We start from the raw sequence: 14,219 nt of genomic DNA on the forward strand, positions 1-14,219 counted from the left end.
TTTTTTAAAATAGAGACTTCAACTTTTTCTTTTATCTATTTACATTCTAACTGAAAGCTTTTCTAGCGTGTATTTGTCTTACTTTTATTACTGTAACAAATAACTTAGGCAAGGTGCTTCATAAAGGAAAAGAAGATTATTTTGACTGATAGTTCTATAGATACAAGGTCCAGCAACCCCAGTGTGGTGCAGAGGATCTCCCATGACAAAAGTAAGGAGCTTGAGTGTCCATGTCTCTAGAATAGTCTTACAAGCATTCCTTGCAGTACTCTAGTCTGGATTCTTTTAGAAACAAACACTGTTGCATTAGCTATGTGTATTCCAGCCTGAAGGAAAGTTTACCATCTTTTCTGTGGTTTGTCTGGCCTGTAATGTTCTAACCCAGGAGTTCAACCTAAGCCTTTTGGCTCCCTGCTTAAGCCTTGGCATGAGTGAGATTGCTGCTGGCCAGAAGAGTCCTCTTTTTGAAGCAGCCCGTGGAGTGACTCTAGCCCGGGTGACCAGTGTTATTCAGCAGCTTCCTGCTGTCCATCAAGTCTTCCAGCCTTTCCTGCCTGCAGAGCCAACAGCCTACTGGAACAAGTTGAATGATCTGCTTGGTAATTTAAATATGGTTCCCTTAGATGCCCCTCCCCCTTCTTCTTTCTCCTCTCTCTCTGTTGATGGGAATGGTGGTAGCAGAATGTGCAAACTAGAGGAGACAGGGTCTCTCACTGAACCTAGAGCTGCTGTCAAGCCTCTGGGATCCTCTTATTTCAGCTGAGGTTACAGATGCACACCCTGCAATTAGTTTTTGCAGGTTTTCCAAACTCAAGTCCTCATGCTGTGCAACACTTTGTCCACTGAGTCATCTTCTCAGCCCAAGCTACCTTAGTTTTTTAATTATTTTATTTTATGTGTATAAGTGTTTTCACCTATATTTGTCTGCACTGCATGCATGCAGTGCCCATGGAGCCAGAAGTTGGTGTCAGATCTGGGGATTGAATGTAGGTCCTCTGGAAGAGCAGCCCATGCTCTCAACTGCTGAGCTACCTCTCTAATCCCAAATTGTCATAGTTTTAAAAAGTATTACAGATCCAGCAGTGCTTTACCCCAAGCACATATACAGTCAGGACTGTTGATCTGAAACACTGAAAGGCTGACAAAAACAACTGAGAAAGTGAACCAAATTCTTAGCTCTAAATGTCTTTCTTTGTTGCTTGGCTAATCTTGGACATAGATAGTCAGGGTTCTAAGCCCTTCAGGAACACTGGCTTAGACTCAGGGCAAATCAGGTCCATGTGGGCGTGTACAGATGTGCTTTCTTGGTCTTAGCATCCTCAAATCCACATAGCCATGTGAAAGCTTCTGAAGGGGAAGGGCCTGTGCTCACAGTCAGAGTCACTCATGCCAGTCTCATGTTTCAGGTGATGCTACATCATACCAGTCTCTGACCACACTTGCCCGTGCCCTGGCACAATACCTGGTGGTGGTCTCCAAAGTGCCTGCTCATTTGCACCTTCCCCCTGAGAAGGAGGGGGACACAGTGAAGTTTGTGGTAATGACACTTGAGGTAAGAGCAGCTCTGAAATGCTGTTTCTGTGTCAGGATAGGATATGTGAGTAGCATTAAGATGAAAATCCTTGAGAACCAAGAGCTAACTGAGTATGGTAATGCACACCTGTTAGCCTGGCTACTTCAAGGCAGAGGCAGGAGAATTGTGGATTCCTGGCTTGTAAGGCTGTGCCTGGTTATATAGCTAAACCCTGTTTCAGTAGACCTCAGGCAGGAAGGGAATGCTTATTGTCCAAGTCTGATTCACCTGACTGTATTGAGTCTTTCACTCACCACACCTCTTGTCCTGATACTACAATCCTAATTTAAATGTAGACAACTGTTATGTTTTAAGTTAGGCAGTAACTTGGCACTTTACCCAAGGGAAACGGAACACTTGGCCCTCAGTGGATATACACACATGCACTGTAGTGTTTGTTACCTTGCCATATGACTGCTGGAAAAGAGCCTCACCTGTGTCAGAGCTGTGCCACCCTTCCTGAGCAAGGTTGACACTTCACACTAAGAAAAGGAAGTCTCCTGAGGGTGTCTGGTACACAGTGACAGCTGAACCAGGCTGAGTTAGGTGGTCTAGCTAGACTTAGCCCAGTGGAAAAGACTGGGAAGCAAATGTATGTGTAAAGTACCAGGTGGCAGCTCCTAGTCATACCCTGAGCTGCATAGTCAGTGCCATAGTACTTGGTTCCCACAACAGCTCTATAGGGTGATCTCTCTGTTCCCATTTCACACATAGGGAACGCAGCTCAGGCAGGTTCAGAGACTCACTAGTCATAAATAATACTCCCAAACTCAGCTTTGTGACTGAGATTTAAAAAAAAAAATCCTATTTAAAAAAAGTCTGTGTTACAGGAGCCCTTGAGTAAAACCTCTGACCGGAGGCTCTGTGGCTCAGGACAAGTTTCTCTAGGCACCCATGGTTCTAAAGGAAGAAGATATCTGGAGTGGTTGGGTATTCTGACAGAGCAAAGGAAAGAACTTTAGAGCATAGGTGAATCAGGACTGGATATTAAGAAAGCTAGGAACGACAACCTAGAAACCTGGGTTAGAGCCATCCTTCTGGAAGGAAGTTGGCAGATCCCTTGGCCTCTCCATCTTTCCATTGCCTTCTCATGGCTTTTAATGTGCTTCCCTAAAGGTCCTTGAGCACAGAGTATTCGGTGAGCATTCTAACACAGTGCTTCCCTTTAGGCTTTGTCATGGCATTTGATCCATGAGCAGATCCCACTGAGTCTGGACCTCCAAGCCGGGCTAGACTGCTGCTGCCTGGCACTACAGGTGCCTGGCCTCTGGGGAGTGCTGTCCTCCCCAGAGTATGTGACCCATGCCTGTTCCCTGATCCATTGTGTGAGATTCATCCTGGAAGCCAGTAAGTCCTTATCTATGTCTTCATGAATCTAAACTGGTAATCAGCAATACATGTCAGTTATGAATATTTTTTCTTCTTGTCTTCCATTTCCCAAGAACCAGTTAGGACTTGGGGTGGAATGGGTAGGTGCTGCCTTCAGAAGGCCCCATCTGTCCACCCCCAGACCTTGATATTACACTAGAACTTAACTTGAATTTACTTGTCTAGTTATTTTGTTTAGAGTTTGGAGTTCCAGCTTTTAAAAAATACTTTTTAAGTTTAAATCCCTTTGATCTTTAGTCTTAGTTGACTATTTGATGTTCTTAGTCCTGGATGATTATAAGATTAACAAGATTACATTCAATAGATGACTTCTGTTAGAGTTGAAGTGTGTGCTTGCATACTGCATTGTAATGCTAATATGTTGTAAAATAAAAGGGATTCATTCTTTTCAAGGAACAGTGTCCTCAACATGGGTCATTAGCTAAAAATTTTTTAAAATTGGACATTATAGTTTACATGTTAGAGAATGTTTTGAAGTTTTATGTTTTTAAATTAAACATTATAGAGTGGTGTTTTGCTCTTTCATTGTTTAAATTGTTTTCATCTGTGCATTTGTAGTCAACTTGGAAACAAAGATCCAGGGAGTAATTTTAAAAAGCTAAGTTTCTTAGTCATAGTAATGCTTTTACCAGTATTGAGTTGTGAATAGTCTGATAAAAAACTCTCAGGGTGGAGATGGCAAACAGTGCACTTAGAAGCCTGAGTATTGGAAGCACAAGTCTTTGTGTACCCACAATTAGCCAAGGCACTGGTGCCTGCGTTTAATGTTATCCAGTGCTTTCCAGTTTTACTAAATTGGCTCTAGAAATCTAGCCCTCAGTTGACATAGTTGTCATTGTAAATTTTATGAGCTGCACAGGTATGAAATGAAGACTTGAGTAGAAAGAAGGGCTAACGTGTATGTTCTGCTGTGATTTCAGTTGCAGTGCAGCCTGGTGACCAGCTTCTTGGTCCAGAAAGCAGGTCACATACTCCAAGGGCTGTCAGAAAGGAAGGAGGAGACTCAAACATACAAAGTAAGTCTTAGGACCCATTTTTTTTTCCCCTTCTCTGTTTCTTTGGGACCTTCCAATTCATTCACAAAAGAAACTTAGGAAGTGGGGCTATGAGCTCTCAGAAACGTTTTTCTCTTGCTGTCCTCCAGTGCTAATCCAAAAGGTTGAGGGTTTTCTGACCATGGATATATACACATTCCTGTCTTTATGTGCCCTGAATACCCCCTCTCCCTCACCAGTTGGTCTGGTTCATCCCGCATAATTCCCCATAGCTTGAATTTGCACCTCTTCTCTGGGGCGCCCACCATCTTAGTCCTCAGCACTTAGCACATGCTTCCTACATTAGGGTGAAGAATATGTTTTCCTTGTCTGTGCTCCCAAAATTACTATTTGGTCTGTTGTATTTGGCAAATGTGTATTAAGTTTTGAATAAATAACTCAAAACTCCAAAGAATTTGAAGTTAATGCAGGTACACATGGTATACTGTAACCTTAATTACTGTTTCAGACATCTCTTTTGGTGGCATTTGGTGACTCGTTTGTTTTGTGACAGGGTGTCCCTCTGTAGCCCAGGCTGGCAGTGAATTCATGACCTTCCTGCCTCAACCTCCTAAGGGGTAGATGCTGCCATTACTTTGGAAAAAGTACTGAAATCACAATCATTTAAAACTATTCTAGCCGGGCGGTGGTGGCGCACACCTTTAATCCCAGCACTCGGGAGGCAGAGGCAGGCGGATCTCTGTGAGTTCGAGGCCGGGCTGGACCGATAGCCTCCAAAACAATACAGAGAAACCCTGTCTCGTTAAAAAAATTAAAATAAAATAAAACTATTCTAGACTTAGGCACATACATTGTCTTTTTCTCATCTTCCTAATTGATTCTAGGGTAGCTGTCTTACTGTGACAGTTACAACAAGACAAAGCACATTTTGGCCAACTGAATCCTTGCCTCCTAACCTCTAGGCATCTAGAACCTTTTTAATTCCTTGGCCTCAGGGGTTCAAATAGTAGGAATGCTACCTATACCTCCAGCCCCTCTCCAAGTGGGAAGGCAGATGTCACTGAATGTTTGTTTTTCCTTGGGTCAACAGGAGCCTTAGCCCTGCTCTTTGGCTCCAGAAATATGCCTAGTCACATATTTCTGGGTGTAGAGAGATGCCTAGTCACAGTCTGGCTTCTTGACATGAACCTGCAATTGCAACACTAAGGAAGCCAAAGTAGGAGGGTCATGAATTTGAGTCCAGCCTGAGCTATATATAGTGAGGGAAACCATTTTTAAAAGATGGGCTACTTATAGACAGAGCTTCCTTGTCTGTAGTCTTCCACCTCCTGTCCCAGAATCTTAGGGTTGCATAGTGGTCCATAAGCAATGCCATTTTAGTATATGCTGGGTTCTCACTTTGTTTCTGTCTTGAACCCCTACAGTTCCTGCAGTTAAGTTACGATTTCATAATTTCTTGTTGATACCAGCAAAGTGAGGAAACCACCTCACAGCTTGCTTTTTTCCTAGCTAAGCAGCAGCTCAGGTTATTCTGTGCTTTTGTTGTGAGGATAAGATGCAGCATACGAAGCACTGGGGCAAATGCCCACCATCACTAGAGTGGGCAGACTGGCCCAGTGGCAGGAGGTGATTTAATTCAGGCTGATATAATTTTGCTCACCCTCTGTGATTCTCTTGAGGTCAGTTAATGAAATTCTGGTCAGAAGAAGCAACTCAGGTTCTATTAAGCTTTTAGCATCACCTCCTGCTAGTACTTGTTTGTTTGTTTGTTTGTTTAATATTATATGTGAGGGTGTTTTCTGCACCTGCACTACATGCATACATTGCCCAAGGAGGCCAAAAGAAAGTGTCTGATCCCATGGGAGTGGAGTATCAGATAGTTAGGAGCTACTATGTGGGTACCGGGAATTGAACCCAGGTCCTCTGAAAGAGCAGCCAGTGCTCTTAACTGCTCAGCCATCTCTCCCATCCTAGTTGGTGGTACTAAAAGTTAGTCTGATATGCATCATTTCTTTAGCTTGGTGCTTAATTCCTTAAGATCAATAAGTATCCTTTTTCTATACTAGGAAGTTGCCTATAAATTGTTGGTTCTCATGGACAAGGGTAACTATCCGTCCATTTTTCCAATTGAACAAGTGTTTTGTTTTGTTTTAATTCCGTGCTGTATCAAGCCTCAGAGAATATGAACAGCTCCTGCCCTCGAGACCCTGACAGGACAGATTAGTGGCTCTGTCTCTAAAATTTCCATCCAAGGCCGAAACTCAGGTTTAAGATTGTTACTGTATTCCCCACAGAAATGGAAAGAATTGCAGGGTTCAGATGCATACTCAGGAGGTCTTCAGTGAGCAACCCAAAGTCTTGACAGACTGGACAGGGGTTGATAGGCTTGGAACTCTCTTCTCCCATGGGCTTACAGAGGAAGAATGACAGGGTTGCAGTGTGTTTTGACCGAAACTGCCCTCTTGATCACCATTGCCTGTGTAGATCCCAGTTACATCACTTCAGCCTGCGAGATGGTAGCAGAGATGGTGGAATCCCTGCAGTCAGTGCTGGCCTTGGGCCACAAGAGGAACAGCAACTTGCCTTCATTTCTCACGGCAGTGCTAAAGAATATTGTCATCAGTCTGGCACGTCTTCCCCTAGTCAACAGCTATACACGTGTGCCCCCTCTGGTAAGTTAGGTCACATTTTTGCTGAAATGGGATAGGTGGTATATACCAACAGTCTTGGGGTGGGGTGACCCTAAGACTTAAGTAGAATCTCTTGGAGAGGATTCAGAGCAGGGGGACAGAGTACTCGAACCTTGTGCATGCAAAGCAAATGCCCTACCACTGTGGTACATTTCCAACCCTTGGCTTTTGAGATTATAATTTAATTACAATATTTCTCCCTTCCCTTCCTTTTACCTTTCCTATTGTCCCCCCCATCTTCAAATTCATGGCCTTTTTAGTTGCTAATTGTGTGTGTGTGTGTGTGTGTGTGTGTGTGTGTGTGTATTCTTAAATACAACCTGCTCAGTCTGTATAATCCTACCTGTGTGAATGTTTTCAGGGCTGAACAACTGGTTGATATGTTCTTCCCTGGGTAAGGCCACCTCTCTTGTTTCCAGCTTTCCTCAGTTGTCTATAGTTCTTTGTGTAGAGGCTTCGAGTAGACCTTGTTTTTTTGTTTTTTTGGGTTTTTTTTGAGAATATTGCTCAGTTTGATACATAACCAGGGCTGGCCTCATACTTGGGATCCTCCTCTCTACTTCCCTAATGCTAGAATTAGTTATAGGCATACATGTCTACTTACCACACAGTCTTTATTGTTGTAACACTCTCTGTGGTGGTTCCAGCATTTTACATGTGGGTGGTTGTGACACCTGTATTGTCACAGGCATTCTGTGTAGTGGTTATTAGTAAAAACACTTAAGTTTTCAAAAATGAGCTAAAGTACTAGAGTTCATCTCCACTGATGTATTCATGTTGGATGTGATTCTGAAATGATTAGACTAATTAATGGTAAGCCAGAAATTTCACTCTTCAATTACTTTCTTTCAACAATGTCTCCTTTAAAGAGATTCATACAAAGCTGGGCATAGTAGGCCAGCCTTGTCTATATAGTTCCAGTGTAGCCAGAGCTACATAATGAGAGACTGTCTCAAAGAGAGAGAAAGGTTGATTCATACATTTAGAGATTACCACTACTGTGGGTTTTCTCTTGAAATTTTCTTCAAGAGAAATTCACAATACAAAAATATTGTAATTAAATTATAATCTCAAAAGCCAAGGGTTGGAAATGTACCACAGTGGTAGGGCATTTGCTTTGCATGCACAAGGTTCGAGTACTCTGTCCCCCTGCTCTGAATCCTCTCAGCTTAAAATGGGCAAGTTCTTGGTTCAGCAAGAGCTTAGTATGGGAAGAGGGTTAACAGCAGCTAGGCCAACCTAAGTCTGCTGAAATAGCACACTAGACATATCCTTTCCTACAAAAATGCTCAGCAAAAAAGCAAAGCTGGCCCACAGCAGACTTGAACCATAACACAGAGCCAGGCCTAAGGGGAGAATACTTTTTTCTGCATAAAATAGGGCATGTACCTACTGCTGGGCCACAATCTCCATATGTGTGTGTTTGCATGTAAGATCTTGGAGAAGTTCACATTTAAAAAGTGACAGTCATTGGACCTTAGAGTTGCAGGTGCCCATTTTGAGTGCTGTGGCCTACCTGTGCTAGAAATGCTTATAGAACAAAGAGCTGTGGGCATTGGGAAGAGCCCAGTAGAAATCCAGGAGATCATCCAACATTGCTGCATGGGGTTCAACCCTGGGTAGGAGTATTACTTATGGAGACTGTGCAAGAAGGTAGTCTAGAGGTCATGGAAGGCAGTAGGGGATCTGCCTACACAGGCCATGTGCTGTAGGTGAAACTCCATCAAGTGCTTTTAATCCACTCCCTTGAATGCCCTAGGCAGGAAAGCAGCTGTAGCAAGCACTGCAGAACCTCCCCTGGGCATGCCCCACAGACTTTTATGGGTGGCATAAGAGATTTATAGAATGCTTTCCCATGATAAAGAGAGCTTGGTTGTAGGAATCCGGGGAGGCTCCCTTCGGTCCTCATGGCTCACCAAGGCACATAGCTGAGCTGGTAAGACGGTCCTGCTACTGGAACAGAATAGGATGTGCCTCGGGGTTTGCTGCTGTGCATGGTGCTTGTCCAGATATCTAACAGCAGAACTCAACTTCTCAGAGTTGATAGAAATGCACGGTGGGGTCGGCCTTGTGCCTGTTTGCCAATGCATATTTATATATGAGACTGAACTTCATTAGTGTCTGCCTTTTTTCTAACACACATTTGATGTTTGTGGGCCACCAGCATTTCCCACAAGGAATCCAGCTTGTGTACAGCCATCTGGGTTGTGTAACAAGAAGTCCCAAGGACTGACCTTGGGAGTACAAGGCAGAGTGGAGGGAGTCAAGCTTGACCTTGAAGGTTCTAGAGAGAAGGGTGGAAGCCTCTTGTGGGAAGGCACTGGCTCTGGAAAAGTCTATGTGAGTAGTGAGGGAAGGGCAGCTGGCTCAGCAGGGAGACTAGCTGAGAGAAGAGGGGGGAGGGATCTCTTGTTTTCCTTGTGGCATCTCCATCCAGGTGATACTCTCTTTTCATCTTCCCAGGTATGGAAACTTGGGTGGTCACCCAAGCCTGGAGGGGACTTTGGCACAGTGTTCCCTGAGATCCCTGTAGAATTCCTCCAGGAGAAGGAGATCCTAACGGAATTCATCTATCGCATCAACACCCTAGGTAACCCCACAGTCCTCTTCAGTCCCCATACACCACACACATGCCTGAAGCTCCAGGGTAGGGTCTTCACACTTGGCAACTGGAAAGGTTCTGGGGTGATGATGGAACAAACCTTCTTCACATATTTCACAGTACGTACAGAATTATGGTGAGAAAATAGACATAGGTATTCATAGATGAGGCAGTGTGTGGGGTTGCATACCAGGCTACTTTGAACAAAGGGAAATGCACATGTAGCTATCACAGGAAGCCAGAACCTGTCTTCATAGTATGCATTCACACTAAAACGTACAAGTGGGCTGGGAATATTGGCTCACTGTACTACTTGCCTAGCACCAATGAAGCCCAGTTTCCAGGGCTACAACAACAAACTGTAAGTAGTAGGGGTGATTTCCTCTGTTTGCTACTTTGACATAGTGTTCTCACTTACATGTTTTTTCTCGTGTGTAGAATGAGCAACCTGGGGAACAGGCTAAGTATCACAGGAGCCAGTGTGGCAGAATGAGGGGAGGTAGATCAGCCAGACAGCCCTGCTCATCCCTTGTAGGACCCTCAGTGTTATGGCCCATAAAATGGGGATTGTATCCATTTCATGTGTTTGCTACAGATGTGAACATGAAGAATATACTTAGTGTCTTAGCAGTAGCTGTAGATCTTCTTGGGTCATGGTAGAAACACCAAGTACAGCCATTTGTTGAACTTTAGGCTGATGTAGCTCTTTAGTGAAACTGAAGAATGGCCTTGTAGATTGCTTTTGCTGCTTGCTGAAGTATTCCCAGCCCAGTGCCGTGCTTTTCTGATCTGCCTTCTGGGTGGTTTTCACTATTTACATTTATTTACTTTGTAGAGGTAGGACTCACATGAACATGCCCATAGTGCGCATGCACATGGAGACCAGAAGATAGTTGGCAGGGATTGGTTTCTCCTTCTTCCATGGGTTCTTGGGAAGACACTGTTTAATCTCACCAGCTTTATAGAGACAGAATTAACGTGTGTGTGGTTCTGTGGTCTAGTCTGAAGTCTCATGGTCAGACTTAAGGTGAGACTTCTAAAATGCTTAGTGTGTGGGAATAGCCTGGCCTGCTTGAGTGATACCTATGTGGACATCCTTGTCACTGTATCACATAATGGGGGATTAAAGGAAAATCTGGGCTGCTGAACTTGACCTGTGCCTCTTGACCTTGGTAGCATAACTGACTTCCATGTGCCCAGTGTCCTTCATGGTAAATAGAGAGAATGACATTCCTTATGCTGTAGGATTGCCCTGAAGGTAGTGCTCTAGGAACAGTACGGATGGAGTTATATTGTCAGTATCTCTTCATGATTGATTCCCAGGGTGGACCAGTCGTACCCAGTTTGAAGAAACTTGGGCCACCCTCCTTGGTGTCCTGGTGACTCAGCCCCTAGTGATGGAACAGGAGGAGAGCCCTCCAGAGGTGAGACTTCTATAGCTAAGGGATAGCTAACTGGGAACCTGTAACTATGGCAGCTGGTGACTCAGCTGAGGCTTCTAGTAGCTAGGATGTGTCTTTTACCATGATACATTCCACATCAATGGTCATTAAGATTGTTCTCTTTCGGTGCTTTTGCATTCTGTTGTTCATTTATCACTATCTTAAGGAATGTCATTGAACTACAACAAAAAAGGTCATGAAACCAGGCCATGACATGTTTCTTGTTTGTTTTGTTTTTAATTATCTTAGAGGTTTTGTTTGCTTAACATTAATGTAGACCGTGCTCATAAGACATAAATAACCACCATATTTTTGGTGTTAAAAGTACTGGAATGGGCCCTTGACTCTGAGAGATGTGGAGTGAACTTATGTAAATGACAGATAAGAGGGTGAATCTATGTAGGTCACAAGTCATCAACATTATCTTCTAACTCTTCTGTAACTGCCAGGTTGCCATAGGCAGTGTTCTAAAGTGATGATGGAATTTAAAAGCAATTTCCTCCGAGGTAAATCCCTATTTGGAGTCTGTTTGGGTACTTCAGGTTCACTCCAAGGCCCAGGTATATAGATGTGCTACCAGTGCCAAGCAAACTTGGACCCTGGCTATGGAAAGCCACAGGGCTCAAGCGATCTGATTCTCCTGTCTGAAGCCATATGGTCTGTGGGCACTGTGAAGTAGAGGCAGAGTGAGTGGCTGGTATCTTGTTGTCATGTTGTCAATGTGTGGACTATTCCTGTAGGAAGACACAGAAAGGACCCAGATCCATGTCCTGGCTGTGCAGGCCATCACCTCTTTAGTGCTCAGTGCAATGACTGTGCCTGTGGCTGGCAATCCAGCTGTAAGCTGCTTGGAACAACAGCCCCGGAACAAGCCCCTGAAGGCTCTCGACACCAGGTTTGCTTGAGTTCTTATGTGGGCCATTTCTATTGCAGAGGGTGGTGAGGTAGTCCACTCCACTCTTAGTTCTCTATAGCCCTTTCCTTTGTTACAAGAATTGATGTAGCCAGGTGGTGGCGGCGTACATCTTTAATCTCAGCACTCAGGAGACAGAGGCAGGCAGATCTCTGGGAGTTCCAGGCCAGTGTGGTCTACAAGAGCTAATTCCAGGACAGGCTCCAGAGCTACACAGAAAAACCCTGTCTGATAAAACAAAAAACAAACAAACAACATTGCATGTAACATTGTTGTATCTGTGGTCCTGGGGCTGGGGGTGTATAAAAATCCAAAAGTGATTTTTTTTGTCATCAATGACAAGCTGAAAGTTTAATGTGAAATGTTATGGGCTTCACTGGGTGTTCAGGCTCAGATGTGTGGGTCAGGAATAATCACCTGCTGGAGGGTTTGTTTGTTACACCAGCAGCTTCAGGCAAGTGAAAGAGAAGTCCTTGTGGTTTTCATTCCTGTGATGTTTGAAAGAAGCAAACCTGTTTTTTCCCTTGGTTTTTTAATTTTAGATTTGGAAGAAAGTTGAGTGTGATCAGAGGGATTGTAGAACAAGAGATCCAAGAAATGGTTTCCCAGAGAGAGAATACTGCCACTCACCATTCTCACCAGGCATGGGATCCTGTCCCTTCTCTTTTGCCAGCTACTACAGGTACAGGAAGGAGCTAGAACAAGAATGTGGCTGGCATTCTTGCTGTGACTTCACAAGAAGGCCGCATGCTGAGTGTATTGCCCCCATTCATAAGTTTCATGTTTTGGCTAGACCCATACTACCATGAGCACCAGGATGTGTCATCTGGCATAAATGAAGAGAATTTTGCAGGTTGTTTATTTTAATTGTACAAGTTACTATGTTACATAAGGACATTTTCATACAGGTACATAATGTATATTGAACAAACCCCCTCCAAAAACCTCTTTACCCTTCCCTTTGCCCACCACCCCTTTCCTTTGCCATCCCCCCTTTGTTATTGTTGAACAGACCTCTTCAGTCTTATAATTACCTTATTCTTTTGGAATTATTTGTTGCTATAAACTTAAGTACATTGAAGGTTTCATTTGGGGAAGTTTCTGTTTAGAAATGCAGTGTGTCGTGTATCCCAAAATGGTTTGGGGGACATTGAATTAAACAAAACACTGTGACTTTAAATGCCATGGGCTTGGACCTTGAGGAGCCTCTGTCTGGGCCAGTAGGATGGGTGAGAAATGACATATTGATTTGTAAAGTCTTGAGAGAGATGTGAATAGATGGCTGTAGAAATTCAGAGTACAGTTCCAGGGAGGGCATCAGAGTGTCTTGGGAGAGAATGGGTGGTATGTGATCTAATGCAGTAAGCTTGAGGCAGCCATAGAAAAAGGATAGTCTAGTTTGCCCACCAGGCTTGCTGGCTCAACAGGTTGCCAAATGACAGTACTCCAAGAACTACTGGGCCTCTGCATATATGGGTCATCCTGCCAATGGAGAGGATACCCAGATTGGGCAAACATCTGTCCAGCCAGGATCAGGGTCTCATCCAGTGGTATGCTAATGTTCTACAGGTGCCCTCATCAGCCATGACAAGCTACTGCTGCAGATCAACTCAGAGCGGGAGCTAGGCAACATGAGCTACAAGTTGGGCCAGGTCAGTTGAACCATTCCGTTCCCTGCTTATAACCAGCCTTGTCTGTCCTCGAACTTGAGCCACATACCACATTCAGAGAAGTTTTCTTTATATACTGTATGCTAGATTTTAATTTTGCACATAAGCATACAGATGTATAAACATAGTGGAATGATGTGAGACAGGAGATTGCCAAGAAGCATGAAAAGTCAGGGAGGACAGAATGGAGTCAGCTGAGAGCTCCTCAGGCAGCCGAAAGCTTCCTGGCTGCTAGTTCAGGGGGCAGTTGAGTGTACAGCTTAGCAGGCAGCTGAACATTACACTTTAGTAAGAACAATAAGGATAGCTGACAGCTGCTGACTTCGGGGTCAGGGAGCTTTGGTAACTGCTGCTTTACTAGACCCCTTTCTTCTTCCCACCTTTGCAGAGACCATTCTACCCTGAGATAAGTCACAGTGACTGTTAGGATGTGATATGCTTTTCATGGAGTGTTTCTAAAAATGAAGGGATGAACAAGATACCTGGGGTCCCTGGGTCCATGACCATGTTCTAGGGTCCATGTCCCTGGCTCTGTGGTCACACTATTCCTTCTGGCTCTGTCACACTCATCTGTTTCCTTCAGTACTTGAGTCCAGCTCAAATGTCTGCAAGCTGAATATAGTAGGACTGTGTGGGGCCAAAGTATAGTTTCAGCCCTGCCTTGCCTGGTATACCTATCAGCTATCCAAAAACAAAGAAAAAGTTACTGGGCTGAACTGCCACTTTCCATTTTGGAGAAAGAAATGGTAGAAGAGGTGTGGAGAACAGTGGCACCTAGAATTCATTCACAACTCTCAGCTTGCCCTCACTGAAGGCATCTGAGATCATAAGGAAAAATGCAAGAGGGTTTGCAGAGGAACAATCAGAAGGAAGGTAACTGTTCATACTAAGAGTGCAAAAGTCATTTATTTCATCTGGGGCTGCATTTGGGGTCTTGAGGCTCTT

The 14,219-nt window shown here is 44.1% G+C and overlaps 1 protein-coding gene across 2 annotated transcripts in view; it reads left to right on the top strand.

Annotated features, from left to right (window-relative positions):
• Htt (huntingtin) overlaps window positions 1–14,219 on the top strand; it is a 141,818-nt gene that overhangs the window by 111,478 nt on the left and 16,121 nt on the right. For both annotated transcript variants that reach the window (XM_040746950.1, XM_040746951.1), the window contains exons 48-57: window positions 386–599; window positions 1,407–1,552; window positions 2,743–2,920; window positions 3,883–3,978; window positions 6,442–6,629; window positions 9,111–9,237; window positions 10,573–10,673; window positions 11,432–11,586; window positions 12,147–12,286; window positions 13,174–13,256. In XM_040746950.1, coding sequence (XP_040602884.1) covers window positions 386–599; window positions 1,407–1,552; window positions 2,743–2,920; window positions 3,883–3,978; window positions 6,442–6,629; window positions 9,111–9,237; window positions 10,573–10,673; window positions 11,432–11,586; window positions 12,147–12,286; window positions 13,174–13,256 — 1,428 coding nt within the window. The remainder of the gene's footprint in view (window positions 1–385; window positions 600–1,406; window positions 1,553–2,742; window positions 2,921–3,882; window positions 3,979–6,441; window positions 6,630–9,110; window positions 9,238–10,572; window positions 10,674–11,431; window positions 11,587–12,146; window positions 12,287–13,173; window positions 13,257–14,219) is intronic.

Source organism: Mesocricetus auratus, unplaced genomic scaffold, assembly GCF_017639785.1.
Source record: "Mesocricetus auratus isolate SY011 unplaced genomic scaffold, BCM_Maur_2.0 Super-Scaffold_100006, whole genome shotgun sequence".
Taxonomy (NCBI): Eukaryota; Metazoa; Chordata; class Mammalia; order Rodentia; family Cricetidae; genus Mesocricetus; species Mesocricetus auratus.